Below are 22,303 nucleotides of genomic sequence, written 5' to 3' on the forward strand. Positions count from 1 at the left end.
GCACTAGTACAGGAGAATACGCACTCCTCAATTATGTAAATATTATTGAAATTTGACTATATTTTTTGTAAGTTCGTCCAGTTTTATGTATCCTCCAGCAATAGTAGTAGCCACTCATTGTCTGTTGGGTCGCCTGTACATTCGCAAGATGAGCTTCTAGAATAACAACAATTTGGTAAAACTTATGGGAATTCTGCACAACGCAGCCATTAAACTACTACATACGGTGTACTGACTCTCTAATTAGTATAATCGGCACCAATACCAGAGAAATTCCCAGGAAAGCCAACAAACAAAGAAACACAACAATGACGTCGCCCAGCACTCTTATCTTATCGCCTTCCAAACACCGCACCATTCCCAATCCGGCCCGCCCGGCAACCTTTCCGACAGCTCTCCATCACACCATTTCCTCCACCTCCACCTCCACCATCAACAACACAACATCCCACTCACTAACTCACTCACCCATCCAACATCCAATATGTCACACCCAACAACAATGAAAGCCTGGCTCTACAGCCACACCACCCCAACCCTCGAACAAAACCTCACCCTAACCCCGACCGCCACACCCCCTCCACCACCGAAACCGACCCAACTCCTCATCCGCGTCCTCACCTGCGCCCTAAACCCAGCCGATTACAAAGTCCCCTCGATGCCAATCATATCTCGCCTCCTGATCCGCAAACCCGCCAGCCCCTGTCTCGACTTCGCAGGCGAAATCATCACCCCAGGATCTAGCGTCACGGAATTCACCGCCGGCCAAATCGTCTACGGAACCTTGCCCCTACCTACCCAGTTCGGGCCATTTGGGGAATACATCCTTGCAGAGACAGAGCACGTACAATTAGTACCGGAGGGCGTTGGGATCGATCACGCAGCGACGGTGGGTGTCGCGGGGCAGACGGCATGGCAGGCTATTTCGCCGTATGTGACGCCTGATAAAGGGGATAAGGTGCTTATTGTGGGTGCATCTGGTGGGTGTGGGATCTATGCGGTGCAGATTGCCAAGGCGTTGGGGTGTGAGGTTACGGCTGTGTGCTCTACTAAGAAGGTGGAGTTTGTGAAGGGGTTGGGTGCGGATGAGGTGATAGATTATGCGAAAGAGGATGTGGTGGAGGTGTTGAAGGGGAAGGGGAAGGTTTTCAAGTTGGTTGTGGATCATGTGGGAGAGCCGACGGGGTTGTATGCGGAGAGTGAGGGGTTCTTGGTGCCTGGGGGAGTGTTTACGCAGGTTGGGGCACATTGGATGCCGACGTTTATGGTGAGGATGTTGAGGCCGAGATTTTTGGGCGGTGGGAAGGCGAAGTATGTGCCCATTTTCTGGAAGAGTAATCGGAGGGATTTGACTAAGGTGGGGGAGTTGATTGCAGAGGGGAAGGTGAAGGTTGTGCTGGATAGTGTTTTTGAGTTTGAGGAGGCGCCGAAAGCGTTTGAGAAGTTGAGAGAGGGGAGGGCGAGGGGGAAGATTGTGGTTCATGTTGGGGAGAGGAAGTGAGGACTCTGCTAGGCTTGGGTGGGGGTAATGTGTTATTTTATTCTATTCGTAGGGTGGGTTCTAATGATTATGGGGATGTCCGTATGGCGGGTTCATTTCTGCTTCAGGAAAGTCAACGCCCCGAGAGATATCGCATCCACGGCTGTTTGCAGCGTGGGCTCGATCACTGGCGCAAAGTATGGCGAGTGGTTACTGGGGAGGTCCTTCACTGTGCCATTCTTGACTGCGTCGTCCCAATTCTGGGGATCAACGCCGCCATATGTCCACATCACGTACGGCGCGTTCACGGCTCGAGCCAGTAAAGAAAAGTCCTCGCTTGCATTCCCAGGATCTGTCTCAACGAGACGGTCTTCGAAGTAAGCGCCGAAGGTTCTCCTCAGAGCTTGCACGGTAGCATCGTCGTTTATGGTGGCTGGTGTAGAGGAGACATGGTCGATTCGCGGTTCCTTCTCACAGCCAGCCGACTCGCACTCGGCGCGGATGATCTGTTTGACTGAACTCACCACACGCTCACGAATCGAGTCTTCGCACGTCCTCACGTCCAGCTTAAGATCCAGAGTGTCCGGAATGACATTCCCTGCGTGGCCAGCTTGGATATAGCCACATGTCACCACAGCCAGCTTGCCCGGAGGCACCTGGCGGCCCACAATGGTCTGCAGCTTCATGATGATCGAGGCACCCGTAACAACAGGGTCAATACAGACTTCAGGTGACGACCCATGGCCACCCTTTCCGAAGATACGCACATTGAACGAATCTGCAGCCGTCAATAGCCGGCCAGAGACGATACCGACCGTGCCTGCTTTCATGGGCATAACATGCTGTGTCAGCACCACGTCCGGGTGTGGAATCTTGTCGTAGAGACCATCGTCCAGCATGGCTCGCGCTCCCGATACCAATTCCTCTGCTGGTTGGAAGATGCAGATCAGGGTACCGGACCAATGCTCTCGGGCCTTGAGAAGGAGAGAAGCACTGGCCATCAAGCTGACAACATGAGTGTCGTGGCCGCAGGCGTGCATGACAGGCATTTCAACTCCGTCCTTGCTCTTTGCGGTCTTGGTGCTTGCGTAGGGGAGGCCTGTCTTCTCCTCTACTGGGAGTGCATCCATGTCTGCTCGAAGCAGAACTGTGGGCCCATCCCCATTTCGAAGAACGCCTGCAACGCCATAGCCACCGATGTGTGTATGCACTTCGAATCCTAGTTCCCCCAGATGCTCTGCAGCAATGGTCGAGGTTTCTTCTTCGCAGAAGGATAACTCGGGGTTGCTATGTATGTGGCGATAGAGGGACTCGAATGGCGTCAAATTGGGACGGGATTCCTCGAGTATGGCCCCCAGATTATCTGAAGCTGTTAGCATCACTGGCTGGCATGAAAGGCACCATTGATGGTCAACGTTCTAGAAAGGCTTACTTGTAAGTTTCATGTGCATGTTGGAGATCTGAGCTTAATGGGATGAGATAGAATGAGGACCTGAGGGCGGGAGCTTTGGACGCTTTATATGAAAGATTGGTGGGCTTCTCGAGCATCTTAGAGGAAACGAAGTGCGAGGCTCGTCATCTCCCATGAGGGGAAACTGGAGCCCCATCTGGCTATTCCACATTTCCACTGGTACGGTTGCCGACCTATGTAAGGGAGTTAATGTCTCAGGAAGGTGGATGATGGGGCAAGCGGGAGACGCCGATAAAGTAGGGCGATCCTTGGCCCGGCGGGGCTCGGTCGGCTAACTGGCCAGTCTGGCTGCTATGCTTATCTCCCCCTCGGGCTCGGCTATCGGAGCCTCGACCGATGCAGGCAGCACGCCGGCCTTTCGTCCATTCCCCAACCTACCTGCCAACTATCTCCAAATTGCGGCGATCATGATTCCTTCACTAAGCCACAATGGGTCTGTTTGTACTTACTGACTCCAATTCCATAAGCACGGGCCGCCTGGTAACGTCATATGAAAAAGGATGGTGGTAAAGCTAATGATATCGCAGCACTGTTGCTTTTGTTCACGTTCCTGTTTAAGGAGCCATTCAGGTGACATTATCTGTGGAACCTTATGGTACAATACTCAATTACGTAGATGACTCTCTGGGTTTGAGTTTCATGGTAGAACATGCAACCAACATTCATCTGCAACCATGAATTGCAGTCTGCCAAGAAGCTTTGAAGTCGCAGATAATTAATCACTTGACTCTGATTTGAGAGAATGGGCACGCCAGTTTCATTCTGACTGCAGCTATCCATACATGTGTCACAAAAGAAACGTGAAGCAAGGGCTTCCTATGTTGGCATCCTTGGCTGTAATGGATCTTTACGAGTTTGAAGTCTCTAAATCAAGGCTTGGTCAACATCTGCGAGAATGGATAAATCGGATGCGAATATTCAGTCATTCAAGAAAGAAAGATTCAAGTACATACACACAACAGCGGTGACTGAGCCTCCTATAAGAGACAAAGATTCAATGTCAGGTTAAATACAACACAGTGTGGCCAGGCTGGTAGTCAACATGGCCTACCACGAGGGATGACAGCTTTATGCTAGGATCCTTTGTATGTCAGTTATTAACCCGCCTGTTATGTTGCACGGCACTGTAGGGGCTGCTTGGCCTTTGTCTGGTCAAGTGCCGATCATTCAATTGATAAAGCACTCGGGTGCCTCGGAAGCAAAGACCCGTTGTTCTGTTTGCAATGAAACCCATTCTGTAGATCTACTCCCTACCTGGATCTACCTTGTGTTAACAAAGGGTATTCTGAATGCTCTTGAAAGGTACTGCAACCTGCATCAATAACACAAAGATGACTTGCCTGGTTTCTAGGCTAACAAGCATCGTGTCAGCCTTGAGTCACAGAATATCTTAGATTGCAGGGGCACACCATTCATATCAAACAACTAAAGTTCAAGCCCATTGTTGGGGTTATCGCCTTGCTTGCTCATTCATCAATACTTGTTCCTCTGTGTAACACTTGTGTCGGAGCCAACCGGATCAAATTCACCCAACCATCTATGTCTATGCTACCTCTTTCACCTATACATTCACCATGGTCTTCCCAGAATTTTGCTTAAAAACCCCTATCCCCTCCTCCACAGATCAATCCGACCCCACTTCTTCAAAACCAATCTTCTCACCATGCAGCTTTTCAAATTCCTCGCTTTCTCTCTCCTCGCCACCCTGGCCAACGCGGCAGCGGTCAACCTTGAGGACACCACTCCTATCCCCAAGGACACTCTCGATAAAAGAGGTGACATGTGTGGACAGTTCTGTGTTGGACCTCACAGCTGCCACGGAAAATGCTCCCGTTGCATTAACCTTGTCTGCAGGAAATAGTGCGTTGAAGATCCACCCGACTCATGACTCCAACTAACCATCCCGACTTCAGATCTACTCATCTTTTGCTCTTGTGGTCTATTGTCTCCAGCAAATGCCTTGGTTTATTATGGTAAGTGGCAGCTCTACGGTTACAGTTAGTACAATAGCTAACTACCTGTAGACGGCCATTCAAGCCACACTCACGTTTGTCATCATGGTTCTCTTGCGGGTATTGGAGTGGTACGTCCTGTACTTTGGGGATCGGGTAGTTGAACAAGAAGATACAGGATTTATGGAGGATGAGGTCTTATTTGATGATGATAATTATGCTCGTTGATCTTTCTGAGTGGCACGCCGCAGGCGGTGTTGGGGACGAAGATCACTTTGAGTACTGATGTTTCTTATCTTTGATATTTCATGACAAATTGAACCGTTTGGCTTTCCTCACTTGCAATATGACGAGTAGATTAGCTATGACTGCCCCTCCTCTTCTGCAAGACACTACAACACTGATCAGCTCCTAACTCGTACAGAAGCTCATAAATTCTCCCTGACCGTGCTAGTTACCAACCTACTTTAAGAACATTAATATTTTATATCTCAAGGACTCTTACTTTCATCTACGTGGTTGCTTTACACGAACCCTGACTATGAATTACCATGTTCGTTGCTCAGAACGATACTATGATCATTGGGAAATGGAGTAGGCAGATAACTGAAGCAGCATCTATAACAAGGCTTTGGAGGAGGGGGGTGAAAGCTCATTCGTTTCCGTCCGAAGCCTTTCTATGCGGATTACTGTGTAGCTTGCTTTTGTACACATGAGATGGAATACGCACTCATCAAGAAGAATCAGCCACTAGGCACTGCACAAATACCTAAACAGCACCGAGACAAATCGCAGAATGGTGCACCACTATCCACACACAAAAGTCTTTCAACCATACTCTTAGACCATATAAAACACGGGCCAAACTCTCTGCCGCCTTACAATCCTATATGTTGCCTGTAGCATTTTAAAGCTGGGTATTCCCCTTATAGTCACCAGTCCTTCCAGAACGTGACATCAAAATCAATACAGCCAAGCCCCCAACATCCGTTCAACCTAGGTAGTCCCTTAATGCGCGAACACAAAAATTAGCATGGTGATAAGCTGGCCCGTTGACCACTGACTAAGTCTCTTGATTTTGATTGGTGGAGTAATTTGGATCGGGAAGAAAAGCTGCCCGTACCTGCGGCAAGATGCAAGCATAAACAAAACAAAACAAAAAGAAAAAGATACGTCCCTCGACCCGGAATCGAACCAGGGATTTTCCGGTTACAATTAAACTATTACAGCCGGACGCCATAACCAACTAGACCATCAAGGGCGTGTGATGTTCGCCACCCAGAAATTATCAACCATAACTAAAACAACTTTTCCAACACTTCGATTTCTGTCAGAACATGTTTATGACATCGATGAAATTTTACTACCTAGCTAAGTTATTATATATTGTACTTAGCAGTATATTACCGAATGATCGGAGTAAATGTAGCAATGCGACCGGATCTGAGTCACAAGGCATCAACATTGCTTATCAACTGCCAGTGACTATGAATGTGATTACTCCGTAGGTGCTCCGTACGGAGTAGGTACTGATAACGGATCTGGATGACTGCAAGTATCTAGCCGGGTTAGGGAGTGGCTGGCCAGTCCGGCATTCTTGGCGTAAGATGAAGGATGCTAGATACGATCCCCCAATTGCTCACCTAGCACCCCCTCTGCTCAGTCTATTGCGAGAATGCCACCGTCTCACTACTCTCTTTTGTATGTGGGTAGATTATATGAAACATGGCGCCTATCTGAAGCATCGGTTTTCTTAATCCATTGAGGTTTTATGGATATTATCTAGACCCGAATAGATAAACTAAGCTTGTCGGATTAGCTGGTAATGGCTCGCAGAATTCTTATAGAAATTGAAATATAGGATCTCACTTACAAAACAGGACGTGAAAGCTTCTATTTGTTAAGGCGAAGTGTTAGCCGAGTAATTAGACGGATTCGGACCTGAATTCGGAACCACACATTATCAGGCAGCGATTATACGGACTTCGGAGTCGACTGACAGGCATCCGGATCCTGGCGTGCCCCGTCACGTCATCCCATCAACCAGTAATATTAATAATAGGATGACTAGGAACCCCTTTTGCAGAGGGGCTCTAGAATTCATCTGAGATCATGGGCTTTTCATATAGCCTTGCCTTTCAGCATCAACTTCTTTGACTCGACGCTTCGAAACCTGCATAGAAGACATAGACTTGTCAACTTGCCGGAGTGGGAAGGTGGAAGGATCGGATCGACTTGCCTTCCACGGGCTGAGGAGTCCAACATGTCATTCACTTCCGGAGAAAAAAACTTGCTGCAACTGAACCAAAAGAGCTTCGACTTCAACATCCAATTCGAGCAGTTGTTCTTCTCCATTATCCCGTCTGCTCTGTTCATTGTCACCTCATTATGGCGAACTGTTTCCCAGGCGCGGAAGCCCACTGTGGTGAATGCGCCGGTGTTCCAACTCGTCAAATTAGTATGATCTTCTTCCGAGTAACAGACATCTGGCCTCGTTTGCTGATAAACCCATGCAGGGTGCCATCACAACCTACGTTGGGCTTGAACTCTCGCTTCTCATCTTGGTTGCGGCTGGATCATTCCAAGTAACCAGCATATCTATAGCTTCTTCGGTTCTCAAACTTGTATCGGCTCTGTTCATGATAGCGCTGAGTGTCCTCGATCACAGCCGGAGCCCAAGGCCGTCGGTGCTGTTGAACAGCTACTTGTTCCTCACCCTTCTTCTGGACGCAGCTCAAACAAGAACATTTTTTCTATCATCAAATGATAAGCCTGAGCTCGCCTACAGCAGTATTTTCAGTGCGACTCTAGCTCTAAAGATTGGAATACTGCTCCTGGAGGCGAAGCAAAAGACCAGATGGGTTAGCTGGGATGAAAAGAAGCATAGTCCAGAGGAGACGAGCGGTATCTTCTCTCTTGGCGTCTTCTTCTGGCTGAACAAAATGTTCCTGATGGGGTACAGTAAAGTGTTGACGATCGATGATCTTTATCCCCTGGATAGCGCATTCGACTCTAAAGCGATCCATGATGAGTTCGCTAGGAATATCGACTACTCCAAACTAAAAGGCGACAAATACGGCCTTGTGAAGGTGCTTGCGCGCACACTAAAAGTACCTCTCCTGCTTCCCATCCTGCCACGCTTGGCCCGCCTTGCTTTCACATTTAGTCAACCGCTCTTCCTTGAAAAGCTGCTGGATTATCTATCCCAGCCCAGACTGGACCCAAATGTCGGATACGGTTTTATAGGAGCTAGCATGTTGATTTATTCAGGGCTTGCTATCTCCTGGGCCTTCACCTGGTATAGTAGGCCATAGGCAACAACAACCGCCAAGATGAGATACTCACACCACTTATAGGTACTTCCAACACCGGATGCGCACGATGGTAAGCTCGATACTGGTTACCGAGATCTACAACAAAGCCACGAAAGCTCGTATTGGGAACGGCGACGACACTGCCGTGCTGACTCTGATGAGCACGGATATCGAGCGAATCAGGATGGGACTTAGGTCGCTGCATGAGATGTGGGCAAGCGTAATACAGGCTGCCCTGGCTGGGTGGATGCTGTACGACCGACTTGGAGTAGCCTTCGTGGCACCAATGGCAGTTGTTATAGCTTGCTTCGCTGGCCTGGGGATTCTTGTAAACTTCACCGGGGACTCGCAGAGGGCCTGGATGGCAGGAGTTCAGAAGCGCGTAGGTCTCACGTCCACGGTCATTGCCAGCATGAAAAACCTTAAGATCTCTGGCCTTGCTGCTGCCATTGGCGACTTTGTGCAGAATCTTCGAGTCGAAGAGCTAGCTTCTGGCGCTCGGTTTCGCACAATATTCATCGTTGCCGCCATCTTTGCCTTTATTCCTCAGCTGATCAGTCCAGCGTTAACCTTCGCATTCACTTCAAGTAAACTGGATGCCTCGAAGATGTTCACGAGTCTTTCTTTCCTCACACTTTTGACCTACCCACTATCGCAGGTCTTTCAATCTATTCCCGATCTTGTCTCTGGGCTGGCCTGTTTAGGCCGAATCCAGGCCTTCCTGGAGTGTGAGAACCACCATGACTTTCGCCAAGTGCTTACTGAAATGGAGCAAAGTGCGGAGAAATCCCAAGTGGATACTAAATCATCCTCTGATTTGGGTCCCGATGTGGCTCATCCTATTGTCATTCAGAATGGGCAGTTTGGTTGGGAAGCGGACAAGTTCGTCTTGCGGGATATAAATGCTCGAGTGTCCAAGTCTTCGCTCAATATTGTCATTGGACCTGTTGGCTCGGGGAAGTCTACGCTTTGCAAGACATTACTTGGAGAAATCCCTTTCAGCCAAGGAAGTGTGGTTATGAGCACTAGGTTTGCCCACGTCGGATTTTGCGACCAAACGGCATTCCTCTCCAATGGGTCCATCAGAGACAACATCGTAGGATTCTCTCCATTCCACCAGGAGAGGTATGACGAAGTCATTGAAGTCACAGCTCTGGGTGTCGACCTTGCTACACTTCCACAGGGAGACCGGACGAATATCGGATCTGACGGGATCGCCCTATCTGGTGGCCAGAAACAACGAGTTTCGTTGGCGCGGGCTCTATATCTTTACTCCGATTTACTTGTACTCGATGATATCTTCAGTGGCTTAGATGTCGACACTGAGGAGCAGGTTTTCCGTCAAGTGTTTGGGCCTGATGGTCTACTCCGACGACGAGGCTCTACAGTCGTGCTGTGTACCCACAGCGTCAGACACCTACCCGCAGCAGATCATATCATAGCACTTGAAGACGGCGCTATTGCTGAGCAAGGTAGCTTTGACAGACTGATGACCACTCAGGGATACGTTCAGCGGTTGGAATTAAAGGCCTCTTCCAACAGCGATGCTTCGTCCGACAAAACACCTTCCAAGCAGAGTGTGCGTGAATCGAAGCCGCAGCTGCTCCAGACAACGACGATCCCATCATCTCCTGGGTCGGATACGGACGCATCGCGGCAGGTTGGAGACAAAACGATATACAAGCATTATTTTAAAAGCATGGGGTGGCTTGTGGGAGGATGTAGCTTATTTTTTGCTGCTCTTTGGGGCTTCTTCACAAACTTTGCAACCGTCTGTGAGTTGGTCCTGTCTTTGGCAAAATCATCTCTTATTATCCATATGAGATACTGACCTCATTTGATTAGGGCTCACATACTGGACTGATGACAACTCGGAACATCCGGCGCACTCTCACTCTTACTATGCCGGGATATATGCATTGTTCCAAGTCAGCGCTTTGATATCGCTGGTTATTCTCGGAGTCGCACTTCTCATCTTCTCGGTCAAACGAGCCGGTGCCAGTCTCCACCAAGAAGCCCTGCGCACGCTCATCCATGCCCCGCTGCGCTTCTTCACCAACACGGATACCGGCGTCGTGACAAACTTATTTTCTCAAGACTTGAACCTTATCGATACAGAGTTGCCGGAGTCAACATTGAACACCCTGTTCTGTGTAAGTCCGCGTGACTGCCACGCTTCAGAAACCGTGCACACTGACAAAGACCTCGCAGGCCTTTCAAGCAATTGGACAAGCAGCTGTTATGCTTACGTCGTCTGTGTACTTGGCCGTCAGCTACCCGCTTCTCGGTGGCCTCCTGTATCTGCTGCAAAAGTTCTACCTGCGGACTTCCAGACAGCTGCGGTTGCTGGACCTCGAGGCCAAAAGTCCCTTGTAGTAAGTCTCCACCATCTTCGAGTGTACGGTCCAATCTAACCAGCAATACAGCACGCATTTTCTTGACACTCTGAAGGGTGTTACAACCCTGCGAGCATTCGGTGAGTGCTCTGCCAAACCCCTCCAAATGCCGAAAATAGCTCCAATAAGCCAGTAAATCATCTCATCATGACGCTAACACAGGGCACATAGGTTTCGTCCCTGAGCATATTCAGAAGAACGCGCGCCTGATCAACTCCAGCCAGCGACCTGCGTATCTCCTTCTCATGATCCAAGAGTGGCTGAACCTCGTTCTCGACGTCGTGGTCATGGTGATGTCGGTGATCCTGACGACTCTTGCTGTTCGACTCCATTCCAACTCTGCCTTCGCCGGTGCTTCTTTGTTCTCCCTTATGAGCTTCGGGGAAAGCATATCAGGCATTGTCATGTATTACACCAAGCTCGAAACCTCCATCGGCGCAATCGCCCGACTCAAGATATTCAACGAAACCGTCAAACCGGAGGACACAGAGGAAGAGGACACCATTCCCCTCGAGCAGTGGCCCCAGACCGGAGTGGTTGAGTTGAATGGTGTATCCGCGAGCTACGCGTAAGGACCCCTTCGCCCCTTCTCTCTGTTTTCTCTCACACATCACCCAACTAACCCCCCAAAAGCACCAGCGAAGAAGACCAATCCAACCTCGCCCTCCACAACATCCACCTCTCCATCAACCCCGGCGAAAAAGTCGCCATCTGCGGCCGCACCGGCAGCGGCAAATCCAGCTTCATCGCCCTCCTGCTGAAACTGCTCGACCCCGTCCCCTCCAGCGCCAACAGCATCACCATCGACAACATCCCCCTGCACCGCATCCACCGCCCCACCCTCCGCCAACGCCTCATCGCCGTCCCCCAAGAAGCCGTCTTCCTCCCCGACGGATCCACCATCCAAGCCAACCTCGACCCCTCCTCCATCTCCACCCCCTCCGAATGCACCTCCATCCTCACCGCCATCGGCCTCTGGAACTTCGTCCAGGACCGGGGCGGACTCAACGCCCCCATGAGCGCCGGAACATTCAGCGCCGGCCAGCGCCAACTCTTATCCCTTGGACGCGCATTACTCCGACGTCGCCTCCGAGCCCGAAATAACGCCGACAGCGGAATCCTCTTACTCGATGAGGTGAGCTCGAGTGTCGACCACGAGACGGAACGAGCGATGCAGGATATTATCCGTACCGAGTTCAAAAACTACACGGTCATTGCGGTGAGCCATCGACTCGATATGATTATGGATTTTGACCGCGTGGTGGTCATGGATACGGGGAAGATCGTGGAGGTCGGCAATCCGGCCCTCTTGGCGGAACGGACAGAGAGCCGGTTTGGGGATTTGGTGAGAACCGGAGCGAAGTAGTAAGAGGATTAGTGGAAGTCTTGGCTTCCTTGGTATTCTTGGGCTTGGATTAATGGTGGTGTGGTGTTGGTGGTGGTTGATACTGCAGATAAGACTGAGGGGGGAGGTGCGATAACGACCATCGGGCGTGGATTGGATGGTCCCACTTCTCTCTCCCTTCCGTTCCTTTCCTCATGTTTCCCTCCCTCCCTCTCTCACTCACTTTTCTTTTTCCTATCCCCCCACCATTCTTTTCCTCTATTTTGTTTTCTTTATCCATTGTATTTAACTATTTAACGCCCACTGGGAAGCAGAACCTACATCCATTTTATATATAGCATAATAACGCTATTAAAATCTATTCCATACACTATACACAAAGGAATCTGTATCTTAAAAGCTAATATGTATTAACTGTATATTATCAAAAGAGCGTATCGGAACAGAGAATAGGAGATATAGAATCACAAAGGAAGGTATCCCTTGAATACAAGCAAGGCCTAAATTAGACACATGCTTGATATCCCTTCCCCCCCAAAACAAATTCCTTATTTGTTCAGCCACACCCAACTACATCACAACTACTATTACTAGTAGTAGAAGTGGTAGCCCACTACGAAGTCGGGCACCAATCATAGTTTCCATTGGCGTTGTTTCCCCACCAATTCGGCATATTATGCGCTGATCCCGCAGCGCCGAACACAGCAAACGACAGGATGAAAATGACCGTCAGACTAGCACCATCAAAGGCACCAGTGATGAGGTAAGAGTAATCCTTGAAGATGCGGGGGTGCCAATTACGGAGGTAGTATTGGACGTAGAAACCGGCGATGATCCAGCTGAAGAGGATGCAGGTTTGGGACTGGTTGTAGGGGATGTAGCCGGCGTACTGAATGAATTGGGGCATGTTGATTTCGGAGATATCGAAACGGCCGATCTTGGGAATGAACTGTGAAGATGGTTAGTATCGGGGAGAGAGAAGGGGGAAGGGGATGGGGGCTGGGGGGCACTGACCTGGTAGAAAAGGCGATGAACGATGACGGCACCGGCACCGATTGCTAGACCGACGGGTACCATGGCATACGGGGTGCCGGCTTTGTATAGGTAGGAAGCGAGGGCCCATGAGGCGGCGTTGGTGTTGTAGGATTGCATGGTCGCACCACTCCAGGATGAGTCTCCGTTGCCGTTGGCCAGCAGGGCCTTGTTACCCGACACGATTGAAATCATGATGGCGTAGTTGATGAAGCCACCGAGGATGGTACCGTATATCTGAGTTAAGAACATAACGCGAGGGGGGATTTTGACTGCGTGCATGGGTTAATGTCTATCTGGCGGGTTGGCCAAAGTGAGAGCTTACGGTATTCGCCCATCTTCAGGTCATTGGACAGGTTGACTGCGTTGGAGATGACGTTGTGCGACCATGCAGCAAAGTACATGTTGCCGACGGGCCGACCGGGAAGCATGAGACCTGCCAACATCTTCGACAGGTTGTTGGTGGCAATACCGTTGCCGTAGCGAGCGAAGAGAATGGTACTCTGTAGAAGCGATTATTGTTAGAGCCATTCGAGGAAGATGGTTCTTCCAAGCACTTACGAAGGGTGCGATAATAATCCCGATAACCAGGGAGACAATGTACGCCCAGGCTGGAAGGCTGATGTTCTCCTTGAGGACCACAACGAGACCAAAGATGAAGCTGATGACAAGCACTGCAATATACCACCACCAAGGTGCTTCCTTGTAGTGCTTGGCCATGTGCTGGTGATGCCGGTCATCGTATCGGCCTTGTTTCGCGCTCCTATAGGCCTCCATAATGTCATTACCCCAAAAGAGGATGCAGTGCATGATCAAGGCACCAATCTGGGAGAGTCTTAGCCAATGAGTGCAAAAGAAAGTTATGAAATACTTACGGCCGCATTTGCCATGAGCATGGCATACGCAAACGTGCCCGTCAATCTGGGGACACCGTACTCGGCCAACGCAGATTTATCGAGAACACCGTTGGGAAAGACGGACGTAAGCGGGTACGAGGTACCGTTTGCCATGAGAAGCTCTGTCGACATGAATGGAAGGGACTTCGCATTCCAGCCGTTGCCCCAATAGATTCCCGACATCACGATGAAGCAGACACCGATGCCGATGGCTTGATGAAGCTGCAGCTTGAGAGGAAGGGAGGTTTGGAAGGAGGTAATCTGCACCGGTCAGCCTCCAGGCCCGGTCAAAACGGAAGTCATGTTATCTTATCGTACATATTGCCAGTCGAAGCTGAGAGAGAATAAACCCATGCCCTCGTTGGTAGTGGCTCCACCGAAGATATAGGTGAGGGTTTGGCCCGTAAGACCCGTGGCCTTCTGGGCAGCCAGACACTGTTGAGTGGCAGGTTAGTTGATTGTGTATAGCACAGATCTCAGTAGGGCTGGGAGGTGACGTACCGGGATCGAGACAGAGTTTAGCCATGGGAAAACATAGGCCGGAATGATCTCATATAGCGACATGCCAGTGAAGGCATACCAGAAGTATCGGAGAGGCTTCGAGTTCTTGACTTCCTGCCAATGAAGACCCTGGAGAGTCTTGACAGTAGGCAAAGTGTACCAGTAGACGGACTCCACGTGCCAGACCGCGATGGGACGCATAATACCGCAGAGACCGTAGCCAAACAGACCGATGGAGATGGTGCTGAGGATGACCGTGACTGCGCTAAAGGGCATATTGTAGAACAGATTCTGCGCCGCAAATACTTGCGAAGAGGCTGAAGCATTCGAGGCCGATGTGGCCGTGATAGCGCAAATCGAGTGCTCCTTCAGAGACCATGGTCCAGGGTTGAGGAGCTTGATGAGTGTGATTGACCAAGGGAGTTTGCCCTCGCCGCCTTTGGCCCTCCACCGAGCCTCGAATTTATCGCCGCGAGGGAGGAATTTAGCCCAGGCATTGCCACAAAAATAGGCGATGAGGACGATGAAGGTTCCCTGAATGTTGACAGCAGTTGGTTTAAACTAAAAAGCAATCTGTCAGCGGGTCTGTGAGACCTGGACGATGACGCATGTGGTGTTACCATGTAAATCTGGTTCATGACCGCCTGGAAACACGCCAAACCGGAAGCCAGGAGGATACTCCGAAAGGTTAAGGCATTGTCAAAGTCATCCCTCAGTGGCAGCAGGTGAAGGGCCGCATCCGCACCATTGACGATAATGACATCCTCACTGTTGCGGTCGTCTTCGCCGCTGAGCTCGTCCCCGCTGACCTTGGTCTCGTCTTTGTTAGCCAGCACCGTGACGGCGGACTTTTCGTCGACGGCATTCTGGTTCGAGACCAAGATGCCGTCGCCCTCAATGGGCGAGTCGGTCAAACTTGGGGACATGATGAATGGCTCTCACTGTCCAGGGGAGGGGAAATGGCTGGTCAGGCTGATCGGACTGGTCAGCCAGGAGCGTCGCCAGGGCGGGTGTGCCACTTATAAAGGGTGCTACAGTGATAAGCGACAGTGATCATGATTGATTAATGATACCACAGGGCCGGCAAATTAGCCATGGTGTTGGTGGATGGATGCAACAGGGCCAAGGGGGGGTTAGTGAGAGGGTGGAATCACCCAGGTGGTATACACTAGTAGGGTAGTAGTCCGGCGCCAAACGCTCCGGCCGCAGCTCCGGTCCATTCACTGGCCTTATCGGACCCCCTCTTCCTCCTCCAATCGCCTGGCCGTCTGCCACCTGCCAATGGCTCGAGATATGATATCTTTCCATCTTCCAGACCAGAAGGCGCTGATAGCCGGCTGCTTCACCACCGGAGAGTCGTCACAAGGCATTGAAGTGAATTGAACACCATTTACTTCCTTGGACACTTCACTCGGATGGCAAATTACCCCCCGAGAGGATTAGGGTGCAGATGAGACATGAATTGGAGCAGGAATTGAAATGTCATCGGGCTGGCGGCTGACGCCATTCCGAAGCGTTCAGGGCCCCAATATCCGCGGCCTTTTTTGCCTCCGAGCAACCGCCATCAATCCCAGCTGCTTAGATTGCCCTCCACTGGCCAGTCATTGCCGGTCGACCCTCGTGCTAAATTAGCAACTGATAAGAGCCAGACACTAGATACGCCTTATGGGGGGAGGTGCAGGCACGAGGGACGCCTGAGCGACCTTTGGGGGATTCGAACGGAGGCGCGATAAGGACAGCAGGGAAGAAAGGGAGGCGGCCGGAACTCCTACGGAGCTCCTGCAGCACACCTAAGCTCGCCATCCATCCTAGTCAAGGGCTCACGCTCCCCGCACTAGTGGCCTTACCGCTGTTACACCAATGAAATTTGTGCTATGGCCAAGGGGGGTTCCTGTCGACCTGCGGGCGTATCCAGGACACCTGCTTGACAGGATCGGATGGAGAGATTGGAGGGAAGAACATGGATTGCCCCCCCGCCACTGGCGCGAGGGGCCGGCAAACCCCGCCCGGACATGGCTTTGGCCCTGCTGCGACCAGGTCATGCGTGCTGCATCCCGGAGGGATTGCTACTTCATCACACCACATCGTTACCATGTATCCATTTGAATGGACTCTGACGCCATCTAACAATCCTAATCGTACCTTTCGCCATTGTAAGAGCCCATCCAGTCAGGAAAGCGCCATTCGGCATCACGCAGGGTGGCTTCCGACTAAGAACTGCTCCAACTGCAGGACATAGTTGTTGGGAACCACGTGGTTGCGACTTATTGCGGCCCTCGCCCGGCCTCCACCCTGGCTGCTATCACCCTAGTGGCTTTGGACTATTTGCCTCAGGGCCCTATTTCCCAGTCAGCATTTGAAATATACAAGCCAGCCAGGGCACCCATGCTTCACACCATGGAAGTCAGGCCTTCTATTGGTAGTTCTATCGGGTGCTATACTCCCGCTGGATACTGTTGGGGCGTTCGAGGTCCCCACTATACCTACCCATCACTCATTCAACACAACTGATATCAATTATAGCTTCAATCACACGCGTAAGCTTCCGGGCTTAATTCCAGGTCATGATACCACGGGTCTGGAGTAGATGCGATCGATGAACCCGGACTAATTCCAGTCAACCACAGCGCGACCGACCGAGTTGTGTCAATCAGGGGTACATGACAACACCAGTCAGGCTACTCCGTACAGGGCTGACAATACGTTACCTTCAGGGCCCTTCCAAGGCCTGATATAATTGCCGGAATTCGCTATCCCGACCGAGTAAGGCCCGGGGCGTATCGCATTCCACTAGCTCTCCATTCTTGAGAAATGCCACGCGATCAAATCGATCAATGTAGGAGAGGCGGTGAACAACCGCCACCACGGTCTGTTGGGCAAAGTCTTGCTCGATAATATCTTGCATGGCCGCTTCGGTGTCCCGGTCGACACTACTCGTGGCCTCGTCAAGGATGAGAACAGGTCGTGGGACGGCAAGGGCCCGGGCCAAGGCGAGCAACTGCCTCTCGCCCACCGACCAGGTCGATACATTAACCAGGTCCATATCCAGCCCCCCATTTGGCTCGATGCGTTCCCAGAGACCCACCTTTTGGAGCACAGACCCAATGTGTTCATCGGATGCCCTCTGGAAGGGATCCAAATTGAATCGAACGGTGCCTGGCATCAAAAATGGCTCTTGTGGGATCACCCCGATGAGGGAATAAATGTCTTGTCGTTCAAGCGTGAAGATATCGTAGCCTCCGATCGAGATGGTGCCCGAGTAGAGTTCACTCATGCGGAGAAGAGACATGATCAAGGAGCTTTTCCCACTCCCAGACGCGCCACAGATGGCGACTTTTTCGCCAGGACATATTGTGAGGGAGAGGTTTTTTAAAATGGCTGGAGTGGATTCACTAAGATCGAGGTGCGTTAGCTCGACCTCAAACGCCTTCGCTCGTACAGCACGCGTTTTCGATCCACACTAGCCTCATCCGACGGAGAAAGGAGACAGGTGGACTTACCCGTATCCCGCTGTAATGGCCTCGAACCTGATGGTGCAGTCCGATGGATCCAAGCTTGGAGAAGCCACGGAGTCGAGCAGGCCATTGTTTGTCTCGCGCGGGGTGTCTCGAACAAACTGTTGTACACGTGACACCGCCCCGATACTCGTTTCCAGACTAGTCCACATTCGGAGCGTGCTGGAAAGAGTGGTGTTAAAGGTCAGGATCAACGTCAAAGCCACTCCGACAGACGCTGCATTGTACCGGTCGGCCAATGAGGTAGTCATCGCCACAATAATCACCGCCAAAGCCGTCACAATCAAGCTCATCACTAGCGTGAGCCATTGTTGGATGCAGAATAGCATATAAAATGGTCTTTGCGAGTGGTTGAGCAGCCGATGCATCTTTTCATGGAACCATGCCTCCGCCCCAAAAGCGCGGATGCTGGTGGCTCCTTGGACCGCTTCCGTGAAGTGGGTGTAGAGGGGAGCTTTGGCTTCGAGGTCCAGCAGCCGGACCTGTCGGGAAGTACGCAGATAGTATCTCTGCAGGACGACTAGACTGATCAGAAGTGCTGGGATGACTGCTGCCAGGTATTTGCTGACAACGCAAAGAATGACCAGCTTGACTATGCCGGCTGCAAGCCCTGTGGAATACAACCGTCAGCGGCTTATCGATCGGGAGACTTACGACAGGCTTGGCATTCTAGGCAGCTTGTTTTAAGAGAAGAAGCAAGAAGAGGTCTTAACAGGAGTAGTGTATTACCTGCCAAGAACATTGATGCAACTAAAGGGAGTGTCATGTCAATCAACTCCATATCTTGACTGAACCTATTTGTCAAGGTCCCGATTTCGGTGGCTTGGAAATAACTGAATGGTGCACTGTTCTACCTGTTGGCATGGACATGGAAAGGGCCCAAGGAAAGGTTTGACGTACCTCAAAGTAGCAGATAGAAGGTCTGTATGGAGGTTCATTGCCGTATTGTTGATGACGGTTATGATGAAAAGCCTGGGTTGGCGCGTGAAGCAGTTAATCACTAACAGAGTCACGATAACACCCGCCCATGTCGATGGGCAATACATACCACAGGCCACCAGCGGTCCCCAAGAATTGTATAACGAAAAGCAAAGCGTAAATGCCAATATACATGCCAACATCTTGGTTGGGCCTCTTTTCGTTTGCCTCTACCCACCACTGAATCCACAGGGCTGGGAAGGAAGTGAGTCGGTTAGTTCAAAATTGGGCTGAAGGGAAAGACGACGGACTCAAACATACTTGTAAAGTTACCGCTGACTGCTTCCACAATCATGAAAGCTATGCAGACTGTGAATGCTATAAATCCAGCGGACTGGTAATAGTGTTTGTATACGGACCAAGTACCATCTCGCCGCAGTGGGTTCGTCAAGTCCGGGTCAGAAGACTTGGTGTCGGCCTTGTCTGGGCCATTGGAATCTTGAACCTCGGAAGTCGATTCCTCAGCGATCTCCTCGGTGCTCACCAGAGACCTAGTGGCCACCTCGGGTTTGCGGAGTGATATCACTTGATCATATGTTCCCTTAACCACAACTTTGCCACCCTCGAGGACAACAATCTGATCCGCATACTGAAGGAGATGTTCTATCATGAAATGGAATATAAGCTTCTGCATTCAAAGAGGACGTGTTGAACTTACGTGTATGAGTAGCTAGAAGGACTGTCGATCCGGATGTACGAAAGTATCCATTCGGGCCGAATAGACGGGTAGCAATAGTACTGATGTTGGTCGAGTCAAGTCCACTGAATACGTCGTCCAGTATTACGAGCTTTTGCCGCGAATAAATGGCGCGACATAATGCAATTCGCTGCTTTTGGCCCCCACTGAGAGAAAGACCGTCGGTGCCCGCACGGTACAGATCCCCACCAGGCATGGTGGCTAAGTCTTCTTTCAGACCACATGCCCATATAGCAAATTCATACCATTTCGAATCGAATACAGACCCGACAATGATATTCTGACGAACAGTTTCATTGAATATCCAGGGAACTTGTGGACAGTAGGCCAATCGAGAGTTTACCACCCGTATGTGACCAGATTTCGTCACCGTTTCTCTGAGCACACTAGAGAGCAAGGTGGATTTCCCAGAGCCCACAGGGCCAACAAGCACGGTAATACCGGATTTGACTGCAATGTTGATATCATGAAGTTGGCTTTCGCCATCCTTAGACCATGCAATGGTGGCTTTTTCGAAGGAGATAGGAGAACTGCCAGATGCTGGTCTCGGTGGAAAGGCTTTCAGCTCCATTACTCTATCCTCAGGTGCAGTTGAATGTATGGGCGAGACGGAGTCCCTGGAAGAGGAGACAGGAGCTTTCAGACAATATTCTTCGATGCGCTGGTAGCATGACATCGCCTGTTGTACGGATGGCACAGCCTGGATGAAAGTGAGGAGTGGATTGGTCACAAGGGATATGAGCGAGAGTGATGTGAAAGCTTGGCTTGAAAGTAGTGTCTTATTGTGCTTGGTGACCGCGATTATTGTATAAATGGCGAAGGTTGCAAAGGGGGTGAAATCGGTGGGCACATTCGCTATGAAAGGTTAACGCCGCCGATGCTATTGAAGCCTTTTCCCTTACAAATTACAATTTCCCAGATGAGTAGTTTTCGGAAGCGCTCGGAACTTTTCAGTTCGATCCTTCGCATCTCAGAAACTGTCTTGAACAAAATACGGGACAGACCGAGTATCTTGACTGATTTGATGTCGCGTAGCATGTTAGATGACGCAGTTACTCTGGTTTGAACGCGCTGAATCCATTCCTTTTGAGCCTGGCCGGATCGATTGGAAATTGGTCCTATCGCTATCACCGAACCTGTAGAAATTCAGTTCAAGATTGAACTCTGTATATCACTTGAATTGGTTATGGATACCTATTGCAATGACGGCAGGGACCACACAGGCAACTAGAAGCTGTCTCTCTAGTAGCCAGATTGCGACCCCAACTTCCAGAATCGATGCCCATGTTTCGTGGATGGTCTTCTGGCTTTGGACAACTCTTTCTACATCTGTACCCATGAGGGTGATGGCTGCGGAATCGTTGATGTCACTGGCCTTGAGACGGGAGGTCTGAGCATATATCATGGAAATCAAACCGGAGCGGACCTGTGTATTAAACCGGTTTGTTTGGCGCCAATACACTGCAGTGGAGATCTTCAAGAAACACGTGAGTTTGAAGTGTCAGCGAGGATCTAGACGGAGTACCTACAGCCCATCCCAGATAAACTAGCACATACGCACCCACGATCGCTTGGCCGCGCCTTTTGCTATCTGACTTCTTAGTACCTTCGATATAGTCAACTGTTGCGGTGATAAGAAACGGCTGACAAAAGCTAAGAGCACCAAGGCAGAGGCGTGGTACGATTCCCGAGAAAAAGGTCCACCGGTAGGCATAGAATGTAGACCGAAGCATTCGATACCTTCCCGATCTGGTCTCCCAAGCCGTCTCTACTTCTGCCTCTGTGAATTGTGCCTGTTGATCAGCATCCAACTCCGGAATGTCTCTGATATCCAGCGCCTTCGAGTAACCGGTCTGAAGAACCGGTAGCACCCAAATAAAGAAGCTCTGGCCCCAAAATCCGAAGACTCCTTCCCCAGTAGATTTCCGATAGAGTGGCCGCAGAAATCGAAACTTGTGCACTGATTCTGCGATGAGTACTCCGAGGGTGAAGATAAATATTGCAATCCACAATGCCCGACAAGCCTGGCTGGCTGTAGGAATCTCCCACAGCGTACGAAGTTGCGGCAGTACCAGAAGCGTTTCTGCAGAGTAGTAGATTACCAGAAGATCAGATGGCTTTACTGAGCGCTGGTCCTCTAGGAAGGATAACACCATTGCTGCACCTGTAGCGATGATATTAACGATCCCGGAGGCCAGTCCTACGCTGGTACGAAGGTCGGAGTCTTCCACCCGCAGAGCTGTGTATAGCACTTGCAAAACCAATAACACAGCCAATAGAGCCTGTTGGTTTGGTCTTAGTCAACGACATATGTCCGTGACAGTTATTAGATGGTTTTGTCTCGGATGGACGCACCAATTTCACGATTGCCAGTCGGAATGAGCCCAGTTTGACCTGGGCAGCGCGAAGAAAATGCAGTCGCTGGGGAACCAGGACCAAGAAGAGGGCTGCAGGAAGCAAGCCAAAGAAGCCATCCTCAAACAGGAGAGTAAAATCGAATGGACGACAATCAGGGCTGATGCGGGGACCGAACACGTTATCACTATCTGGCGGACATGCCATGGCGAGTGATGATTTTGTGAGTGAGAAGAGGGGATGGTAGCTGAGATGCACGACCAGTACTACTTACTAAGTACTGGTAAGGTCCGCGGTCCCGCCACATGCTATAAATACCCGATGGGGTAAGGACCAGGCATCACTCAATGGTCCAATAGAGTGAGCCAACC

General features: G+C 50.6%; 6 protein-coding genes and 1 non-coding gene across 7 annotated transcripts; 3 read left to right on the plus strand and 4 right to left on the minus strand.

The window, feature by feature from the left end:
- Positions 1–285: 285 nt before the first annotated feature.
- Positions 286–1,945, plus strand: BO94DRAFT_536463 (NAD(P)-dependent alcohol dehydrogenase). Its single transcript, XM_025612023.1, has one exon. It carries the CDS (start codon positions 485–487, stop codon positions 1,499–1,501), a length of 1,017 nt encoding a protein of 338 aa, XP_025466250.1. The 5' UTR covers positions 286–484; the 3' UTR covers positions 1,502–1,945.
- Positions 1,594–2,931, minus strand: BO94DRAFT_586833 (putative zinc metallopeptidase; the record flags this gene model as incomplete). The annotated part of the gene is made up of 2 exons (XM_025615782.1): positions 1,594–2,843; positions 2,913–2,931. 2 exons carry the CDS (start codon positions 2,929–2,931, stop codon positions 1,594–1,596), a joined length of 1,269 nt encoding a protein of 422 aa, XP_025466251.1.
- A 1,671-nt stretch (positions 2,932–4,602) lies between these two features.
- BO94DRAFT_536464 (uncharacterized protein) lies at positions 4,603–5,166 on the plus strand. Its single transcript, XM_025612024.1, has 3 exons — positions 4,603–4,812; positions 4,865–4,924; positions 4,976–5,166. Exon 1 carries the CDS (start codon positions 4,615–4,617, stop codon positions 4,810–4,812), a length of 198 nt encoding a protein of 65 aa, XP_025466252.1. The 5' UTR covers positions 4,603–4,614; the 3' UTR covers positions 4,865–4,924; positions 4,976–5,166.
- Positions 5,167–6,077: 911 nt separating this feature from the next.
- BO94DRAFT_t192 lies at positions 6,078–6,164 on the minus strand. The gene has a single exon. It is a non-coding gene; the product is annotated as a tRNA-Tyr (tRNA).
- A 1,002-nt stretch (positions 6,165–7,166) lies between these two features.
- BO94DRAFT_547438 (putative ABC multidrug transporter) lies at positions 7,167–11,979 on the plus strand (the record flags this gene model as incomplete). The annotated part of the gene is made up of 8 exons (XM_025613333.1): positions 7,167–7,361; positions 7,420–8,201; positions 8,260–9,992; positions 10,063–10,370; positions 10,399–10,592; positions 10,644–10,693; positions 10,785–11,181; positions 11,247–11,979. The coding sequence occupies 8 exons, from the start codon at positions 7,167–7,169 to the stop codon at positions 11,977–11,979; spliced, it is 4,392 nt and encodes a 1,463-aa protein (XP_025466253.1).
- Positions 11,980–12,571: 592 nt separating this feature from the next.
- On the minus strand, positions 12,572–15,313 carry BO94DRAFT_468964 (OPT family oligopeptide transporter; the record flags this gene model as incomplete). Its single annotated transcript, XM_025608281.1, has 8 exons — positions 12,572–12,907; positions 12,973–13,262; positions 13,316–13,493; positions 13,552–13,815; positions 13,866–14,147; positions 14,205–14,321; positions 14,388–14,948; positions 15,008–15,313. The coding sequence occupies 8 exons, from the start codon at positions 15,311–15,313 to the stop codon at positions 12,572–12,574; spliced, it is 2,334 nt and encodes a 777-aa protein (XP_025466254.1).
- A 1,784-nt stretch (positions 15,314–17,097) lies between these two features.
- Positions 17,098–22,139, minus strand: BO94DRAFT_468834 (ATP-binding cassette transporter; the record flags this gene model as incomplete). The annotated part of the gene is made up of 11 exons (XM_025608275.1): positions 17,098–17,779; positions 17,888–18,512; positions 18,632–18,747; positions 18,803–18,874; positions 18,951–19,074; positions 19,142–19,483; positions 19,539–20,432; positions 20,480–20,713; positions 20,772–21,051; positions 21,107–21,859; positions 21,933–22,139. The coding sequence occupies 11 exons, from the start codon at positions 22,137–22,139 to the stop codon at positions 17,098–17,100; spliced, it is 4,329 nt and encodes a 1,442-aa protein (XP_025466255.1).
- Positions 22,140–22,303: the final 164 nt, after the last annotated feature.

The sequence above is a fragment of the Aspergillus sclerotioniger genome (assembly GCF_003184525.1).
Source record: "Aspergillus sclerotioniger CBS 115572 chromosome Unknown BO94scaffold_18, whole genome shotgun sequence".
In the NCBI taxonomy this organism is placed as follows: Eukaryota; Fungi; Ascomycota; class Eurotiomycetes; order Eurotiales; family Aspergillaceae; genus Aspergillus; species Aspergillus sclerotioniger.